Source organism: Pituophis catenifer, unplaced genomic scaffold (genome assembly GCF_029215685.1).
Source record: "Pituophis catenifer annectens isolate HBS135680 unplaced genomic scaffold, rPitCat1.0.hap2 SCAF_1, whole genome shotgun sequence".
Classification (NCBI taxonomy): domain Eukaryota; kingdom Metazoa; phylum Chordata; class Lepidosauria; order Squamata; family Colubridae; genus Pituophis; species Pituophis catenifer.
In genome coordinates, this window is record NW_027256881.1 from 87,617,303 (window position 1) to 87,638,872 (window position 21,570).

General features: G+C 37.5%; 1 protein-coding gene across 1 annotated transcript; it reads right to left on the reverse strand.

Annotated features, from left to right (window-relative positions):
- Positions 1–941: 941 nt before the first annotated feature.
- TNFAIP3 (TNF alpha induced protein 3) lies at positions 942–19,941 on the reverse strand. Its single transcript, XM_070952256.1, has 9 exons — positions 19,905–19,941; positions 13,542–13,854; positions 10,262–10,452; positions 8,584–8,731; positions 7,855–8,025; positions 7,369–7,549; positions 4,504–5,420; positions 3,588–3,817; positions 942–2,924 (listed from the first exon to the last, which is right to left on the reverse strand). Exons 2-9 carry the CDS (start codon positions 13,837–13,839, stop codon positions 2,640–2,642), a joined length of 2,421 nt encoding a protein of 806 aa, XP_070808357.1. The 5' UTR covers positions 13,840–13,854; positions 19,905–19,941; the 3' UTR covers positions 942–2,639.
- Positions 19,942–21,570: the final 1,629 nt, after the last annotated feature.

Here is a 21,570-nt window from a genome sequence, read left to right on the forward strand (position 1 = left end):
ACCGGTAGCGGAAATTTTGAGTAGTTTCGAGAACCTGTAAATACAACCTCTGACTGGCCCCACCCCATTTATTCTCTGCCTCCCGAGTCCCAGCTGATTGGGAGGAAATGGGACTTTTGCAGTAATCTTCCCCTGGAGTGGGGTGGGAATGGAGATTTTACAGTATCCTTCCCCTGCCACGCCCACCAAGCCATGTCACGCCACGCCCACAGAACCAGTAGTAAAAAAATTTGAATCCCACCACTGAGACAAAGAGCCAGATTTGACAGAGAGCACAGCAAATAATTCCCTTTCTGGGAAGCAAGAGGTACAGTGGAGGGAAAAAAAACCTACTATGGAGTGGAAATCATTTTAGAAGAAAAGCCAAGGAAAAACAGAACAAAGATGAGGGAGGCAGAGCTTCTAAGAAATGGCATAGAGTAGTATAGAGAGAGCATCCATGGACCTAAAAACTAATAGTTGGAGAAACTGAAGAAACTGTGAGGGATGAAATTTGTAGGGAAACAAGTGGGTGGCAAGGAAACCATGATGAAGTTCAGGGAAAGGGAAATGCCATAGATAGCTCTTCACTTTGATCATTCCCTTCCCCCCCCTCCGCAAGGGACGATTTCAAACAATCACAAGAGTACAATTAAACAAATCTTTAAATAATTTATTTCGGCTGCTGGATTTCCCTTCATTGTCTTCCCATTCTGTATTGACAAGAAGGATTTTTTTTTAAAAAAAAGGAGAATGAAATAAAGAGCAAATTATTATATTAGCAATGTGCAAATTTCCAACATTACATTTTTTGAAATAACATAAATATTTAAATACACCTTCACATTTTACAAAGCTCACAAAATCACACACAGAAATTTGAACAGCGAAGGACTGTGACACTAGCCGTGTTTCTCATAATGGAGATTACATACACATGCAAAATGCAAGCAGTTGGCGTACATGCTTCCCTCCCTCCCTCCCGCTCCCCATAATTTTCAGAGAGAGAAAATAAGAGAGGCATGAAGGCCTTGGGAAAAATGGAAGATTTTTGGGTGATTACTCAGAACAATATGCAGTTATGGCAGATAATGCCCCGAGATTGCTAATTTACACTGTGGAAATAAGTAGGATTTCACAGGAGTGGCCACCTTACAAACAACACAGAGCCCCCCACCCCTGCGCCCCCTCACTATTAGATATATCAACAGTCAGATACAACTGAAGACTGTAGAGATGTGTGAGTGTGGGAAAACAAAAACAAAAAACAATCCTGTCTACTTTGGGAATTTCATAAATCAGAAGTTAAGACTTAACTGTAAGGACATAGAGACCCACAGAAGATCCTCCTTATTTCTTAGTAAATTCCAAAAGGATTGTAACAGTTCAGTAAACTTGATTAACTAGTAGAGGCTAGACAAGTGGTGGGTTGCCCCTGGTTTGCAAGAACCGGTAGTAAAACCGGCGGGAGGCTCCGCCCACTGACCCAGACATCATCAAAGTAGATCTGCGTAAACGCAGAAGAGCGCACACGGGCACGAGCAAAGCGAATGTGCACACATGGGCACGATGCAAACAGGTAGTAAAGGTAAGTAGAACCCACCCCTGGGCCAGACATGAAGAGAAAGCAGATTTGCTATATCATCTACAATACAGGAAGACTGTGTGGTAAAAAAAGACGGTTGGTCTTTTTTCTCAATAAACATAAAGTAGGTTCTTTCTAATCTGTCAGTATGCTTCCATGTCAATCAATATGCATGAATATTTAGGAACCTTTATTTTTCTCATGATCTCCCTCCCCCACTTTCCCTTCTCAAATGTTATACTTAAAAATACCTATGCTCTTTCACATTCTAAATTACAAGAGGTTTAGCAACTACACCCTCATTCAAACCACACAGAATAGTCAATGGAAAAACATCAGTCAGCGTTCCAAGGCCAAATTTTATGGGTTTATAGATGCTCTACGTGCATAAAACTTTCATTTGGAAACACTGCCAAAAAGAAAAAAAACCTACACAAAAGAAATGTAGCAGCAGCCAACAACTTTAAAAAAGGACAAGCAAGCAAAAATGGTAAAAAGTTCTCCCACAACTTCCTAATATTTTGTTCAATCTTAGCTCTACCGTATCAGCATTTTCAGAGCAATCACACACACAGTTTTGATGACTGTTGTAGAAACTGTTCATTTCAAATTTTTGGCTGGTTTCATTATACACAGAATGCTCACAATGCAGACAGAATGCAAGAGACATATTAGCAGAAAAGCATGCAAAGAGCAGCATTACCTATTTTTCTCATACAACTACATATTCAATACCAAACATAATCCAAAATATTTTGGAGAAAAGGGGTTTTGTAGTCAAGTATAAAATGTCTTGCCATTCACCATCCGTGCTGGAAGCAACCTCCTTTACTATTCCAGGATTAACGTTCTGGACCTGCGTAGTTCTGCATTTACATATACATACATATAATACATGTGTGTATCTACATATGCACAAAAGAAATCAGCTTATTGTTTTCCCTCCAAAGTCACCTTTTTCACCTTTTCACTGAAGAAGATCAGGTGGCTAGCAAGACAATTAAGTGTTTTGAACTTAGCACCATTCCTTTTTCTTTTTTTCTTTTGCAAGGCAAAAAGAAAAAAAAGGCATTTGCTATCCATATATTTGTTTGAACTGATAGCACTCGTTGCAATAGCCATTGCACTTGTTATTACCATAGTGATCACAGGCAGGGGCTCGGCAACGCTGTTTAGGAAGTTCATCGGCTGGAGGGTCAACCTGAGGTGTTCCGGACTGTCTCCGCTGGCTGACACGCAAGCACTCTTGACACACTTCTGCACTCCGGGAAGCTAAATTATTTCTACACGAAACTTTGGAACATTTGCGTTTTTGAGAGCGTGTAGTTTTCTGGTGTAAATCTTGATGTTGTCCCGTTTGCTGTGAACATTAAAAGCATCTTTTAAATGGAAAGCAGTTAAAGGACTCTCATTCAATAAACCCTGCATTTACATTAGACTTCCACTAACTACCATGAATATAAGAGTACTTAACAAAATTTATGTGGAAGCTGAATATTTTTTAATCATTCATTTTTTTAAAAAAAGAAAGAAATACACTTGATTTCCTTGAAAACGCTTAACAACTATAACATGGAGAATGACTGAATAACTGCCTGCACGTGAAACAGATTAACTCGGCATATGGCTAATGCAAAACACGAATTTCCTAGTTGTGGTAAACACCAGCTTCCCTCTCCTCCCATTGCAAACAACTACTTCCTTACCCATGTTATTATGATCTAATCCCCATCAATCTACTGACTACTGGAATGTTGTAATATCAAAATGCCCCATTATGGAAAGAAACCTCTATCAAGCAATATTTTCTGCTAATAAACAAAAGCAGAAAGCTTTCTTCCTTCTTTGCAAGAAGTGGGCAGACATTTATCATATTACACCATCTCCCAGAATCCTCTACAATGAACACGTAAATTCAGTAGAAGGCAATATTTTGCTGATTCTTTCATGGAATCATATAGACTGTTTGGGAAGATAGGTATAAGATTACATTGGGAAGAAAGAGTTGCATCTGCGTGCTGACCTCTGATTGTCTCACTGTTTTGTCTTCAGTTCTTCTGGCTTCATGGAGCCGCTTGCTCTGTGCTTCAATAAAACATTTCTGGCAATATCCCTCAAGCATGGTGCTCCCTATTGTGCCACATTCCCGGCCCGGGCAGGAAACGGTATTCTGATAGACAGCAGCTGAGATTCCAGGATACTCCAAAACAGGAGAAGTCACAGGAGATCTTCGCTGATGAAGCAGGGGAGCCTCTATAATAAAAGGAGAACAGGAGAAAAACAATCACTCTAATGTAAACTCTGAGGAGAGAATTATAAATGGGCCAAGTTATCTGTTTTACCTCCCTCATTCTACAACTCTGGTATGTATTCAGAAAAAAAGCTGAGGCATATAATTTAGGAAGGCTATTTTTAAAAACTCTCCGGGCCTTTTTGGTAACTGTTTAAGAAGTTGGTGACATTTTTTTTTCTGGCAATGAGATACACGAGGAAAAACAGGTATCAACTTTCTACTTTTACTATACTGTAAAATATTCTACTATTTATAACTACTAAACTTACAGTTGCTATGAATTTCAATCCCAGATGATTTTCTAAATCAGAAAAGAATGTGAAAATCTAAAGTTCCCCAGTAACAAAAATAAACAGATGTAGTTAAGGTTCTTCTGTGTATCTCAGCAAAATATGAAAACAGCCCTCCAATTATCATTATGGCACATGACTAATGCAAGCCGAGCAAATTCTACTGTGGCTGCATGTGCACAATACAACACTTCAAAGGTTTCAGAGCTATGTGCTACACTTGATCCATAGTCGAACGGCTATTTTGTTATACACCATTTGCATTTATCGGGTGTTCTCTTGCAAATTCAAAATTTAGTCCCTCCCAACTCATCAAGGAAGAGGAAGATAGAATCAAATGATATTCTCTTACTTGCCTCTATTTTCTTGATACTCAAAATAACACAGGGTACAAAAGCCTTCATTCTGGAGAGTCCCAAAAAAATTACAGCCAGGCTTCCTGCATTTACTGTTTCTCGTCCTTGGCTCTGTTCTTTGGGGCTGAACATATGGCGGCGCTTCCGCCTTATTGCTGTTGGTTGCCGTATGACAGGAATGCTGCAAAAAGCTTTGCGGTATAGGAATAGGATCAGAACTGGACCTCTGATGGGTTGAAGGCACAGTGCTGGAGCCGGCGTTTGAGGACTGGTCTCTAGTCCGTTTGAAGCAAGTGCTACACATCCCATTGAAGGTTCTGTTGGTGTCCTTAAGGCAGGATGTGCAAGTCACACAATTTGAATGCTGTGGGTCGCTTGGAATATTGCAAGGGTTGACCTCTATACAGTTGTAGCAACGTTCACAAAGTCCGTTATATTGCACATTCAGTGTAAAAGGGCAGCCTGGGGTTCTGCATTTCATAGCAGTTGTTTCACTGTATAGAAAAAGACTTGGAGCCGTGGGAGGCGCCGAACGAGGTTCTGTGCTGGAATTTTCAGAAGTCCAGGCAGGAAGATGGTGGCGTTCATCCTTTGGGTAACTGGACCTATTTACCCGGGGCTTCTCTGAACCTGACCAGAAGTGCTGCCTCTTTACCAAATTTGCCTTTTGTCTCTGTTCGGAGCACTCATGGCAGAATGGCTGTGTATTCACAGACATGTAGAAAGGGCAGTTGGGAGTTTCACATTTTGCCTCCATAAGCGATAGCTGGGATAACTGCAACTCCAGCCCGTTCCTTGCACTCGTTTCCTTCCCAATAAATTCACTGTTTTCTTTCCACCTCTTGTACTCATGTTGCACCAGCTGAAAGTAATCTTCCACCAGATTAATCTCTTTGGGCAAGTTACCTTCATCCAACCTTGAAAAAAGCAAAGGGAGAAGGAATTAATATCACTGGAGGGAGAAAAGGCAATGATCTTACACAAGCTGGGAGGAAAGTTGGGAGAACTGTGATTTATATAATCAAGTATAGCATTACAACTGAAAAGCTACACTAATAATATGTCAGAAGGAAGTGGAATTTTTTTAAAAAGATGAAATTACGGGGAAGAGTTTCGTGCATATTTGCAGAAAGAGTTGATCATGACATTTAATGCCTCTTTTAGCACATTAAGAACATTCCTTCCTGATTATGTCATGGACCAAGTTGTAAGGTCCAGGTGGCTTATGGGCGCCACTTCTCATTCCAATTAGATTTCTTCCCTATTAAACAATGTGACTTCTCATCACAACCTAGTTTTTTCTGAAAATAATTCTAAATATTACAACAAAAGAGAGTAGTTGGAAGACTATCTTAGCTTGAATACTAATTATGCCCCCCTTTTCTGGTTCAAGATACCTTTGTTATGCTTTATTTATTTCCACAGAAACATTCAGCCTTGATTTCTGCAATGCTTTATACAATATAATTGTAATGATATGTGGGGATGACCTTGGGAGATAGGGCAGAGACACAGCCAAGGAAATGATCAGATAAAAGGCAGCTGAGCCTGCATCAGAACACTTTTTCTGCCTTGTCTACAAGGCCAATAATATACTATTCAGGAAATTTAACTTAACACAGTTGCAGGAACAGGAGTGATTTACTCCACTGAAGCAAATATGCAGTTGTAAAGATGTTGCAGCACATAATGGACTCTGGACAAGATGATGGTACTGCTGTTTTAATCAACATGCAGATCACTTTAAATTGCTACTACCTATCTTGCTGGCAGGTGTTTTGCTACTACCTATCTTGCTGGCAGGTGTTCTGAAAGACGCCGCATACAATATTCTTTGGAGGGCATATGGACATGCTTTTCATGGAACTCTTAGCTGCTCTCCAAGGATTAAATACAAATTAAAGCTTTTGATCTGCTTGTGGACCAGTTGATTTGCTTTTTAAAAAAAAAACAAAAAACAAAACTCTGCTCATACTTGTTCCAAATTTGAGAAGTTATTTCATGTTATCCCAGAAGAGTAACAGAAAAGAGGCAGATTCAACAATCTAATCATGGGAATCTGAGGAGCATTATGGTTTACAACACGGAAGCAAATGGCACTAAGCTTCCATAAAGTAAACCTTAATTGAACTTACTTCTTATCCATGATAGTGATTAACTAGAGATGCTTAGAAACTTCTCAAACAGTTAAAAGAACATGAAAAGGGAACAGCAGAGCTTGTGAGTTTGCCATTCAAATATTTTGTGCTGCAGCTATGTCGCCCCCCTCCCCCAGGCTGTAGCAGTGGTACTTCCCTGTCTTTATATACTGATATCTGAAGAAAGAGTAGGTCCAGATCTCACTTTACAAAAGGTTTGCTCTCCATATATATATTGGTACGAACAAACCACTTTTTCACATTGGTGGCAAAGAAGTCTTGCAGGTAAGCATGACGGCTGGGCACACAGACTCCATCAATAATAAGAATGAAAGACTAGTCACACTTTTCCTTGATTTTCCCTCCTCCCCTCTGCATACCCTCATACACAAGGGAAAAAGAAAGGAATAGCATATGAATATCCTTATTGCCCCTCAGATAGATGAATTTCAGAGAGTAAAATAAAATAGTTTCATCTTGGACTGTCATCTTTGCAAGAAGAGGGGTGACAAAAAAGCTATAGACAATGTCTTTAAAAAAATAATCTACCAGTTCCTGGTTAAAGATCAGGAACAGGATCTATGTTCATTATTTTTTGTATCTTCCTGAACTAACATTAACACTGCTTAACATTAACATTGAACAACTTGCAAGAGGGTATTTAACAATATTTTTAAAATATTATCAAATAATAATAATGTTGGAAGGGGATAAGACTTATACTAACTTTGCAGCATTAATGAGATGCGTTGTCCCTGGGTCCCATCCTTGAACAGGAATTTCTATCACCATGAGATAGTCTCTTATCAGTTTTTCTTTCTCTCTTTCTTCAGCGTCAGTTAAAAAATGCACTTTCAAGTCTTCAAATCTTCCTCTTTCACAACTGACTAAAGGAACTGCCTTGATTTCTACAGAAAGAAATAAGAAAAAGGGAATGAATCAAATAGGGTAGAGAAGAGCACAATGCAGCAGAAGTCACTCACAGATCAAGTTTGGCAATCTTCATCCAAACAACCAATGATGTAAACAAAAGTCAAGTAATGGCAGTAGTCAGGTATAAGCAAATGATGAAAAATATTGGGAATTCTAAACCAGGCAAATAACCTGTCTAAAGTGACTATAACAATTCAAAATAGGTTTGGGGCTGTCAGCTTGGAAGGCAGAGGGAACAGGAAAATGGAAGAACAATATAGTCTGGTATTCAAATGCATACCTGGCCCACTATCCTTCAGAATGACCAAAGGAGTGAAGTGCATACTGTCGTAAGCAAGAATGATAGGATATCGATAACAGTCGTCTGCTGACCAATGGAGAGGCAGATAAATTCCACCAACGTTCAGAGGGGAAAAGCTGGAACCTGACTGCAAACTTCTGAGCATTTTATCTATAAGAAAAGATAAACAGGTTGAGTTAATATTAGGCTCCTCTATATTAATTTCTAAAGATTCATCAGTACATAAACAACTCAGTGTGACAATAACTTAACACCAGTTGATTTCGGGAGAATGAAGGCTGGAAAGTGAGTAAAGTGATATTGTAAATGGCTGGGTAGGTGGGGGATTTGGTGGATTTTTTTTTATGCCTAGTTTAGAACAGATATATAATAATTCTAATGTTTTCCTTAGGAAGCCATGCTGGGTTTTTTTTAACCATCAAAGGGGATTCCAAAAGTTGGGGAAAAGAAGCCTGGGAGCCACCTCTGGCAACCCTGCTCTAAAACCTTGATTGCACATTGTAGCAATGAATGAATATGGGACAGAGGGAAGAATTGCTGTTGATCCCTTAATGAATGAATATTGGGAAAGAGGGAAGGTCAAATTATGAAATACCACTTGTCCTTCTTAGGCAATTATTATGTGGAGGGATGATAACACATATACACAAGTGTGAGCACATAAAATGGGGTCTTAGAAGTATTGCTATTATGTCCATCAATTCTTACCTGCAACAACTATGATGGGGCGCCTTAAGATGTTAGCAAGGACAAATATATGGATTTCTTCCAGACAGGTATACTGAAGGCCTGTGTGGGCAACTGATGTTTCTGCAGATGCCATTTTAATAAGATTGTCCCATTCATCATCCCAGTTCTAATGTAGAAAAATAAGATGCATCAGGAATCATCATGCAACACTGAAGCCTTCGCACATCAGAAATACAGTTAAATACAGTTTTCTTCTGCTACAAATCAAATCATTTTATAGCATAGTCATGTTGAAAGATTGAAGTATTGATAAACGCATTATTGAGGGGGGAAAATCATTCTTTATTTATAATCAGAACTAATCAAGTGGTCATTTTTACTCTCATTCCCAATCATTTTTCTGGAAATTAGTTCTAAACATGAGTCTGAACATTGGTATTATTATTGTTATTGTTGTTGTTGTTGTTGTTATTATTATTCATATTTCTATGCTGCCCACTCTCCGAGGACTCTGGGCGGCTTACACCAAAGACAGTATACTAAATAGCATATTGCCCCCAACAATCTGGGTCCTCATTTTACCCACCTCGGAAGGATGGAAGGCTGAGTCAACCTTGAGCTGGTGAGATTTGATCCGCTGATCTGCTGAACTAGCAGTCAGCTGAAGTAGCTGCAGTACTGCACTCTAACCACTGCGCCACCTCGGCTCTTTATTGTTTTTTAATAGCGTTCCTACATACTACGTTATTTTATATTCTATTCATGTCCCGAAAGGATGAATGGGTCTAGTCTACCCCTATAGCTATCTTATGGACCAGCATGACCTGATGGTGAAGAAATGTGTCATGCATCATAACGGTACCAGCTCACAACAATCTGGGCAAGAGGTGAGCAGAGACATGATATTCTGCTGTTGCTTGGATCAAGGTATTTCAGCGATCAAGAAAGGGACCTAATTAGCAAAATGATTTTTTTAAAAAAATCTGGGACTACTCCTTTCAGAGCCCATCACAGACAGAAATAGTACTTGGCACTTCTACATTAATTTCCAGTGAAACAAATAATCAGACTAGTGACTATTTATAAGGATGCCAATTCAGGACTGAACATCATTCTGTCTGCTAGGGGAGGATGGGACAGCTCATCTAAGCTACTGCTTCTAGTTAGGCAAACTGGTGATAAAGGAGGGAAAATGGCTAGATATTCTTAGGAAGATTTGCATGGATAACCATCAGCAATCTGCACAGGGAAGCTGAAAACAGGATTAAATATTCAGCTGGCACAGACTCTGTAATGGAAGAGGTATGACCATACTGCATATTCCCAAAAGGCAGGAATTAAAAAAATAATAATAATAATTGTTTTCATTTTTCATTTTTACTACTGCAGTAATGGTGTATTTCTCCATAATAGGAAAAACAGACAAACACCAACTTTGTAAGATGTGGGTGGTCCATGGAAATAACCCAAATTGGGGGAGGTTACTTAGTCTGGAAACTCCACAATAGTGAAACTCTTTGTTAATGAATTGAGCAATCCAGTAAAGTTATAGGATTAAAATGTTTTAACTGGTGGTTGGCTCCGCAATTTTACTTTCTTAATTGTGTCCCATCATGTGTAATTACCACAAGGAATCACAACCTGAGGATATCAAAATTTGAAACATTCTTCCCTTACATAAACTGAATTACCTTACCCTGGTATCATAGCAGAGTCCTGTTGCCACAAATTCCTGTGATTTAAGTGTTTCTCTCTGCCAGCGCAGTTTAAAATTGCGTGTATCGGCTTCTTTAAGTACACTAAACAATGTTTTTCTCAGAAGCAGGTCAACGTCTTGGACACCCCACATATACTGGGAAGCAGCGTGCATGAGACAATTTCCATCTCCTATAGGAAAATAAACGATTAAGATATTCAAATATACATTACAAAATATAAGAAAATCGTATCAATATATGTAATGACAATATTGAACAAGGGACTCTAATGGGATACTGTAGCGTGCAGCAAACTGTAACAGACTTGTTGCTTTTTCTTTTGATGTACACAGAATCCTAGTTGATAAGCACACATGGTGGGACAGGCAGGAAGTTATAATGCAGCTATTAAAATGAATTATCAGGAAAAAGTGAATTTAGATGCTGATGCAAGCATTAGCTTTCCAAGTATTTTAAAATATTACATCTCTTTGTTTCATACGCCTTTATCAAGATTTGAAAATTAATTTTTGGGTACTTTTTAATGCCTGCTTGCTTATTTTGCTACTGTATACAACTATGCTGTAAAAAAAATCCTAGGTGTCATTTTGTATTTCTTCATATTATAGATTAGGTAATAAGAGGAAGGTTTATAAAACCATTTTTAAAGTACTATGTTCAGTAGTAAATAAACTAATATCTCAGCTTTTTCAAGAACCTAGTCCGGTTTTTTCCCCCCTTCCCTGCTTGTTCAATTTAGGACAATTCACGGAAGGCATTTTCAGTGGTGTAGTAAGCTTTTTTCAGTAAGTATACAAAAGGGTTTAAATACAAGAGTAGAAAAAAAAGAATAACGAATGATATGAAATGCTGATTTACAGGCTTCTGGCTCTGCAAAGCAGAAAAATATGGCATAGAGGTAGGACAATTATTATTACATCCTTTAAAAAAATTCCCTGTGCAAAATCTAGAGCAAAGATAAGAAGTTTTTTCCCTGTATATGCTTGTTTTCAGTTCTTTATTGAGAACTAGCAGTCCAAAATTCCCTAAGCAACATTTGGAATTCCCCAGTGTTAAGATATTTGACTAGCAATTGAGTAACAGCTATTGTACTTCTTGTTCTGATGTACAGACATTTGAACTGTGAAGTACACACTGGACTTTCCAAGTGGGTGTGGTTAGGTTATGCTGGAATGCCTATTCATTAGAGAAGCGAAATTACTAGTTAGTAGATCTTGGAATCTTTTAAAATGACATGCTTTCCTTCAGTCATTGTCTTTTAGATTAACAAACCTATGTGAGGTATTTGTAGCAACATCCCCATTTCTACGACTGCATTTAATATTTGCACTCCATTTATTAAAACTAACTTTACTACAACTGTAGGAGCATTTATTTTCTTGTTCTCAAAATGAATAATACAATTTCCATGCAATAAAAATCCATATAGTTCTGTAAGAATGACAACTTATAGTTATACTGAAGGTGCAAAAACTTCTTTTACAAATCTTGTCATTATCTCCACAGGGAAGATAATGCCCTTATAGACTCCTTCATATGCTTGGAGTCCTCGGGTATCTTCTGATTCCCCTATCATCTGCATTCTCAATATTCCCCATTCCAGATACACTGAAATATGCCCAATATGTTTCGCTTCTGATGTGTAGCATCATTTACTGCCAATGGTCAGAAAAATGCCCATGATAGGCATTCCAAGGTTAATGCTCTCCAAATATGGACTACAAGTTCCACTTCTCCAATCAAGGGGGCCAGTTTTGTCTAATAGACCACCAGAAGGCATTAGGTGAGAAGGAGGCCTTGGAGAGTCAACTGAAAGCATAGGACAACTGAAAGCATAAGAACAGCTGTAGGGCAGCAGTATCCATGGAAGAGGGAGTTAGGCCAAAGCAGGCAAGATAGCAGACATAATGTCACACTCCAAACTCCGCCCTTTTTATGTGTGTCAATGTTGCATATGCATTCAACAGGACAGTACCATGGCCTCCATCTTAGCTGTTTTGACACCACGCCTACACTCTTCAGAGACTACCATGCATTAACTCCTTGAATAAAACTTTCAATGCAGAAACCTGGAGGAATGTAGATAAGTGACAGAAAGATTTCTATAGTGGAATACGGTAGCCAATGAAAAGACAGTTGCCTTCAAAAAAAAAAAAAGAAAAGAAAAAAAAGAAAAGAAAAGAGAGTTGCCTTCGTCTGAGATGAATCTGCCAGTTCTAGCACTCTACCTAAAAACAAACCTTTTTAAATTTCTTTTTCTAAATTCATCACAACACACAGTATTAACAACAAGTGACCCAATTCATTTTATAAACTTCACAGTCCCATCAAGGGCCCTGATTCTCTGAGTAAGACTATATTGTAGAGCTGGATAAGTCAACAACAGCAAGATAATTTTGGGATAAAAATTGGGAATTTGGGACAAAAATGGTGATTATAGACATTTTAGGAAATGCAAACATGAAGCTAGGTTAGCAAAATACAAATACTCTTTTCATGTATTTATTTGTGCATGTATCTTTCAAATACTGTCTAGTTCAAACCACTTCCTATGTAATGTTTCAGCCACTTAATTGGACATAAAGCTAAAGTTTAGAGAGATTATACTGGAAACACTGAAACTGAGAAAGATACGAGAACACCAATGAAGCTTTCTGACAAAGCATTGATCTGAAATTTGTATTAACTTCATAGAAGGCATTGTCTAATATTTTTGCCCACAGATAAATTCGTTTCAATTAATCCACCTCCTTGTTAAATCTGAACAGCTCTGGGTGGCACCATGAACAATAATGGAAGAAACGATTGTAAATTAGCATTCAAATGCCTTTTGCCTATATTTGGCATGATTGTGGGGAAACTCAGGGTACCTGTTGCTCTAACAAACCTATGATTTTTGAACATAATATTGGATTTCTAAGAAATTAATATAACTTATTTTTAGGAGCCCATTTTATATTAGACATGCATTTTAATTTTGAAAAGGAGAAAACGGCTCATTTGTGTATGTTTTAAATGTACTTTCCTTTAAACAAGGCTCATTCAAGGTCCATTGTTGGAATGATTATAGTAAATAGTATCAGTTAGCCACTACTGACTCACCTGGTACCCTTCTGATGCATTACACCAACCATATGAGAATATCGACATTTGGGAAGGAACTAACATTTGGGATGGAACAGAATTGAAAATACTACATGTTACTTTTACACTGCCAGAACAATCTCAATTTACAGTTATACCATGAACTTGACTTACCATTAGTCTTCAGCGGCATAAGTTTTTTAACTTCTCGACACCAGTTTAACTTCTTTTGGCGTTCCAATGAGTTTTGGGTTGCTTGGTCAATTAGAGATTTTTGAAGAAGCTTCTGAAAAGGCGGGCAAAAATGACACATCCTGAAGATCTCTATGGTGTATCTATGCATAGTTTTAAAATGCTGGATAATTCCATTGTTGTATTTGACAAGGTCTTCAGACATCAATTCTCTTATCTTCACAGCTTTCAGCATGTTGCTCAAATATAAAGCTTGAGGAATGATCTGTGATCCAGCCATTCTGTACGAAGAAACCTACAAGAGAACAACACTAGTTATTCATGGCTTGCTTTACCTCACAAAATGTGTCCTAAATGCCCTGTCTAATGCAAGCATGTAACAAGCAGTACTGTAGGTCACTTTTAAATATTTGCATCTTCATGTGGTTTATCATGAATTTTAATCAAACACTTACTTGCTGTGGGAAAAGAAATCTGTACCTAAGGGATATCCTTAGATGATGTCAATTCTAGAGATACTACGGTTGAGTGTACCTAACACAGCAGAACCGAAGAGCCATAATTATTCAGCTGTAAATCTTTCTGATGACAATGAATTTCCTTTTAGTTTAGAATCCCCCCATATATTTTTTTCCATCCCACATTCTCCCTCACATGGTCTGGTGACTTTGGGGATTTTTTTTTTTTTTAGTAGCACATGGCATAGCTTGAATTGCCCATCTTTAATTATATATTGCAATCTGAAACACTAGACATCATTATTAGGATGGCATGGGTAATACTGTCCACTATTTGAATAACCAGAACAACTTTAAAGAATACAGGTAGTCCTCGACCTACAACAGTTCGTTTAGTGACCATTTGAAATTACAACGGCACTGAAAAAAAGTGACATGACCATTTATCACACTTATGACCCTGGCAGAATCCCCATGGTACGTGATTTACATTTGGATGCTTGACAACTGGTTCATATTTATGATGGTTGTAGTGTCTCGGGGTCACATGATCACTTTTTGCGGCCTTCTGACAAGCACAGTCAATGGGGAAGCCAGATTCACTTAACAACCGTGTTACTAATTTAACAACTTCAGTGATTCACTTAACAAATGTAACAAGAAAATGGGGCAAAACTCACTTAGCAAATTTCTCACTTAGCAACATATGTTGGGCTCAATTGTGGTCTTACTTTCAGGATTACCTGTATTTAAGGTCACCATCTTAAAAGAAAGACTACTTTTCCATGGATTATTAAAAACGGATATTTCATTGAAATACAGAGGTTTCTCATTTGTTCAGCAACACTTAGACTGGAACATTTGTCCATAAAAGGAAGTATTTATAATAGATTTTTCTCTAGGATTTTCCACCTTACTTTCAAGATTGAATTGCAATTTTAATGCTGTACATGAAGCTTAAAAACTCAGTGACCTACACTTCAGGTATTTAAAGATTCCCAGAATCTTCTGGTAAAAAATGTGGGTTTAGTTAGCTCTCATCATAACAAAATCAAATCAAAAACAGACATTCTAGGCAACAGTGAAGTGGCCATTATTTGTCCTAAAGCAAATAAGCATCAAAAGATTACTAATCCTGAACGATATAAAAGAAATAATTTGTGTTAAATATGTGTATGTCTTACAAAAGAAAATATTTTATACGGGGAAACTGTTTACAGCTGTCTTGTAAACAATATCTCTATAGGAATTGAAAACAAAGCAGTTATTGGATCAACAGAAAACTTGAGATATATAAAAAAGTTTTAATGACACCAGGTTATGATTTTATATAGAAAGCACTGCAGCTAAGCACTCAAGATGAAAACCAGATATATTTTCATTAGAGTAGACCCACAGAATCCAATTCTATTGATTTCATTTACCAAAATAAGACAAAATCTGGATTTCAGTCTTAATTACACTAGAATGATAATTAAATACGTTTTTATAAAATCTATTTAAAGCATTGATGGAAATAAATGCTTAATTATGCAGAAATCGCACAATGTAATTGTGTTTTAATATTTATTTTATATGAACTATTAATAGGACAAAGTCTAAAATGTGCGAAGACAAAAAGACATCACTGTTCAATAGAATATGTAGTAGTGATTTTCCTCCTTCTTAACAAAATCATTTTTTCCAGAATTGCATGCATATTAAGACATCTAGAATTATAAGAATTATAGTGCCTAAGACAAATATGTTTTCAATTCTAAAGTTAACAAGGGCATATAGACAGTTCCCATCTGACAGCTCTCACAAGTACATAATAGTGGAAGATGGTTTTGAGTCAATGGGAAAGTTGGTATGAATAACAATGATTACCTAAATAAGAAAAATATGCTTAGGCCTTTAACTGGTTCTTTCCAATATTACATAATAATAAACTATCCAATTAGTTAAGTTCAATTGTGAAGCTAATTCACATTCCTGAACTGTTATCAGTAGTTCCCTTTAATGCAATCTTTGTTATGTGATTAAGTACACTGTACATCTTGAGTTTTCCAACCATCCTACTTATATTTAATCCTAGTAATTTCAATACGTTTTCAATACGTTTAGCAATATAAACGTATCTGCAGTTTCACCCTAACAAAGGTTTTATCCTGGATGATGCCTGCTTTTGTTTTTCTTTCTCTTGACTGCAGAAATCTCACCAACTATTAAAAAAAAAAAAAAAACATTGCCTCCATATGTCAATGGAGATTCTCAGTCATCCGGGACATAGTTGTTCAAAGGTGCTTTTTCCTCCCCAAAAAAAGCATCCTTCCATCCTCCCCACCATCCAGCCAGACCTGATGAAGTTTCTTGGATGAGAACCGATGTCTTATTCTTCCACAAAGGAAAAAAACACAGTTCAATTGCCTTTTGGAAAAAAAAAAAAAGCACCTTTGAGACAACCATGATCTGGATGACTGAGAATCTCCATTGACATAATTTTAAATATGTCATTTTATGTGGTGAAAAAAATAAAACTACCTTTTAAAAAATAATTGCTATCAAAATCTACAGTCAATCTAAAGTCAAACCAGGAAAGTACACAACTGGGAAAGGCTAGATTAAGGGATTTCAACTTCTCGACTGACCATTACAGGTAGGCTTAAAAATAGAAGAGTGATATAAATATCTATCTTGATATTCATATTAAGCTATTATATTCATTAACCACTGAGCTTGTCAGCTGGAAAGCTGACAGCCTGTGTCTGAGACCCAAACGCTGCACAACGGGTTGAATTCCCATTACTTGTCCCATCTCCAATCAGCAGTTTGAAAGCATTTAAATGCGAATAGATAAATAGGTATTATTTTGGTGGAAAGGTAACAGTGTTCTGTGTGCCTCAGTGTATAGTCATGCTAGCGACATGACCACAGAAGTGCCTTCGGACAATGCTGGCTCCCTCAGGGTTAAGCAATACCCCTTAGAGTCAGAATCAGTTGGACAGGGGTAACATTTATCTTTACCTTTAAATAGCACAAGAGAATTCTAGCTTCTAATATCTAGTAATTGTAGCTATGCATAAAGGAAAATTATAGTAAATTGGACCATTTGTCCAACACTGGCAGCAGCTTAATCTGGATGAAAATAAAAACTGGAATCAAATCAGAGCACATCATGAACCTCTTCATGTCCACTAAGAAATTAGTTCCAAAACACTCAATGAATTTTATTTTAAAAGGAAGTGATTGATCAAGGTATGATGTAAAAATAGACTGATGAAACTAAACAGAACTGACTATGATTTGGTCACATTACTTGGCACTTAAATATAAGCTTCTAGGTTTCTAGTACTTTTACCGAAGTCTTAAGACCACAATTTTGGCTTTCTGAACTCCTACGAGTTAATTCTATTCCACATTTTGGGAAATATTCTCACACCTCAACCTGTTGAGAGTTTCCTGATTATTGCTGGTAAAAAACTGAATGAGTAAATAAATAAAGCACATTTATTGGACTGTCTCAATTGCCTACAGTTAAAGTTCTCACTACAAATTCTTGATTCTACTGTCTATGTTATCAGTTGCCATCCCTAAGCATCTGTATGAGGCTCGCCTTTTAAACAGAAAATATTTGATTATCTTTCCCTGACATATACATATCTACTATTTTCTGTGAAGTTATTGAGACTTATTTCCAGGTAAAAGGTTTAGGATTGCAGTCTGTAGTAAAGCAGCACCAAAAAATGTTTGTACCTAAATAAGAAGTTTCTCTATAATTTTCTTCCTGGCCAACTTTTAGGTTTGTTTCTAAGATGTAATTCCTATCTCTCATATATGGGAAATAAATTAGAAACTATCCATTGCTAAAATGGACAGTTGTGGCCACCAAACATTACCTGCCAAGATAAGGTACTCTTAGGAATTGGGATGCTAGGGCTAACCATATCTGGTTGCAAATATTTGAGCAAATTACATTTCTGTATCTCTTTGCTACTGTTTACTGGTTACCTGGAATTTTTGTAGTTCAGTTTTAATAGTCCTAGATGATATTTTAATCTTTGAAATTTCCAGGTAGGGGTGGGCAAGATCCCTGTCGAAAGTACATATTTAACTAATTACTTAACTAATTATAAGGAAATTACCTATGTTCCATAGATCATAATTCTGTTATTTGATCTGACAATAATAAAGATAATCCAGCTATTTCCCTAAAAAGTTTTTTTCCAAATCTAATTACGGTAAATATTACAGACTACATCAAACCCAGACATGCAACTAAAACTGTTTTAGTTCTGTGAGTTGTATTGGCCTGTATATCCATAGTTTGAAGACTTATTCATAAAACTTCTACAGTCTCATTAGCAGTTATTAGGCAGAATGCATAAGCAACCTTAAGCAGCTAAATTGGCCTTAGGCAATTTTTAATATTTATTATTGTATAACTATTATTCAGGGAAAAGAAAAAAATCTTTATTTGTGTCAATGTAACTTGACCAACTTTGCATAAAATGAGTATTATATTGGCTGCTCTGTCTCTGGCAGCAAATTATCCTAAATAAATAATTATATAAAGAGCTAACAATCACTGTTAAGGAATCTGAATTTCAGCTACAACCTTTTGAAAGGTTTTATGGAATAACTAACAGAATTCCTTCACTTCAATGGGACTTCCTTTCCTATAAGTAGGATTATATGTTATTTTTTTATTTTATTTTTTTGCAACAGTGGCACATTTATCCATTTTTGTAATATAATATAGTATAATAATAGTATAGTTATATACTATTATACTATTAAACATAATAGTATAATTATCATTAAAAAGATATACCTGCATATTGTTACATCTTGTGATATTACACCTTGTAATATCCAAATATAATATGCATTCTTTAAAAAATGCATCCTATTAAAAAATAGAGAATACTTGTTTCATAACCATTTGTAGGAGCTGTCATACTCTTATGTAACTTTATAGAACAAACTAGTATAACTTGTACATTTGTAGTTCTTGCTGCAAAAGTTTATTTGTACCAGAGTTCAACCCCACGTTATCTTCAGTACTAAATCCAACTTCTATTATCTATAAACTAATGAAAGTTTATCTCAGCCTATACATTTTATGTTGCCTAAGCCAAAGAGCAATCCACTTTGAATATGACATTGCTTTATGGATATGTTTCCATTAAGTCAAAATTGGAAGAACTGGTGTGATAACACTTACAGATATTTTTAAATGGGGAGGAGAGTGCATCAACTATATTTATATTTTTCTATAATATAAATACATCTGAGTTTCCCCACTTGACTAAGCACCTGTCTTCAGCAAGCCTGGTCTAGCTTTCTTTATAGTTCAGTTCCCTAACTGTGCAATTATTACATTAGGCTAATTTATTTCTTGGAAGAAAATTGCCTTGAATTCACTGGGAATTGTGTTCTGAGCAGTTTATTTATTTATTTGAAAAACGTATTAGCCGCCCATCCAACAAGGCAACTCTGCACAACTAATACCATTCAGAGACCTCCAAGAGCTGAATGAAATAAGGTCCAACAACACACCCTGCAACTCTGATGTACACAAAAGATAAGGAAATCCTTTGATCATCTTCATAAGCTTTTTCCAAAATCCAAACACTTCTGCATTAAATCATAAAGAATGGAGGGAAACAGGCTTCTTCGTTTCTACTTAAGGACTGCCCCATAATGCCAAATTTCATTGATTCCAAAGCGACCTCTTCTCTCCACCCTCCCAATTGGTAGAAAAGCATCTCCCAACACCAGACAAGCCAACTCCATTTACGCACCATTGTGCAGCCCCCAGGCTGGAGCCAACCATCCCCCCTATTCCTCTCCGACCATCTGCCCGAAGCAGCTTCGCAGAATCAGAACCGGACACAGAACTTACCCGGATCGTTCGGAAGAAAGACCCCGCAATCTCAATATAAACGAGTCAGGCGTTGGGCGATGCAATTTGGGGAGCCATGAATCCCAATCCCGTCCTTTGAGCGCTTTAGGATGATGGTTCCCTTGGCTCAACCACTCGGCTCCTCCTCTTGCTCTCTGCCACCGCGCTTGCCAAGAGTTGCAAAGAGATTCTGGGCCGGTTCGACCAGGACTATCTGTTTTTCCTTCTGTTAGTAAGGAGGAAAACGGCAAGTCTCTCCTCCGTCCCGTCCACCCCCCTCTCAAAGTTCCATAATGGGGATTTCCACATCGGCCGCCAAGGGATTTTCCGAGGTGACACCCCTGCCTGGGCAAGAACAACAGCTGCTTGAAAGAGCATCGGCTGGGCGCGATGCGGCTCGGGGGTCTCCAGGGGGCGCTGGAGACGCGAAAGACGCGGCGCATGAGCAGACCGGCACGTGATGTCCTGGATTGTCGTCATCCGCAGCCGGTCTGACCTGGTTAAAACCTTTTTTTCTCTCCGGCTGGGTTTCTCCCAGATGAGTCACGGAGTGCCTTTGCCCCCCTCCCTTCTCTTTTATTTGAAAGGCGTGTTTAATTGATTTGTAAGGGAGGTGGGGGAGCCGTTTGCTTTCCCCCACCCCTCCTCACTTTATGTTTTAGTGACCCGGAACAGCATTCACACGAACCATATGCCGTAGGAAAATCCCAGAAGGCGTAGGTTGAGGACCTGAGATCTTTCCAGCAGCTGCATTGGTCTCAGAGAAGATGGGATATGTCGTTAAAGCAATAGAAATCGTGGGGTCACTGGAGGTTTTTAAGAAGAGACTAGTCAGCCACATATCTGAAATGGTATAGGTTCTCCTGCTTGAGCAGGGGGCTGGACTAGAAGACCTCCAAGGTCCCTTCCAGATTCTATTCTATTCTATTCTATTCTATTCTATTCTATTCTATTCTATTCTATTCTATTCTATTCTATTCTATTCTATTCTATTCTATCATTGTTTTACTATGTCTACTTCATTGGAACATGAAAAGGGAGACAGACGACAGAGAGGGGGAGATACTACTGTGGGTCCACGATTCAAAAGCCTGCTGCGTGAATCTATTATTAAAGTGCAAAAAAAACAGTGGTTGCTTGATTTTAAGCTATATGCTTTCAATTAAAGTGGAATTTTTGTAAGTTTATGTCTTATTAGTTAGGTAATATACAACTCCACCTAATTATGTTTAGTAAATGTGGAAAAGGGCAAGTATGGACTACTTGGTGTCCTCTGAGGTTAATTCTTTGCTTGCAGATATTTTATTACTCAACTTCATAGCATCATGCATACACATCAGAAAGCACCAAAGATTCCACAGTTCAGTCCTGAATTATATATATTCACTTCAATTAGAAAGGCAAGTACTTAATTTTCCAGTTAAAGTGGAAGAGACAATGCTACTCTGTTTCTGAACTCTCACCTCATATGAGTGTGGGATGAACAGATGTTACTTAGCTTCCCACTGATTATCCTCAGAAATGACTAAAGATGATCTATCAGAGGCATAATCACACATGATCTGAAAGACATCAAGGGGTGGACTGGGTGACCTACTGTTTCTAAAAATGCTGCAAGTCATGAAGTGCTGAGAATATAAGTAAGGATTTCTGCTTATAGTCAAAA

Excerpts from the sequence above, each read along its gene's own strand:
- TNFAIP3 (XM_070952256.1), bottom strand. The coding sequence starts at position 13,839 with ATGGCTGGATCACAGATCATTCCTCAAGCTTTATATTTGAGCAACATG. Across the intron at positions 8,732-10,261 it reads GACTCTGCTATGATACCAGG|AACTGGGATGATGAATGGGA; the intron begins GTAAGGTAATTC and ends TTTCTACATTAG. Across the intron at positions 5,421-7,368 it reads CATCTCATTAATGCTGCAAA|GTTGGATGAAGGTAACTTGC; the intron begins GTTAGTATAAGT and ends GCTTTTTTCAAG.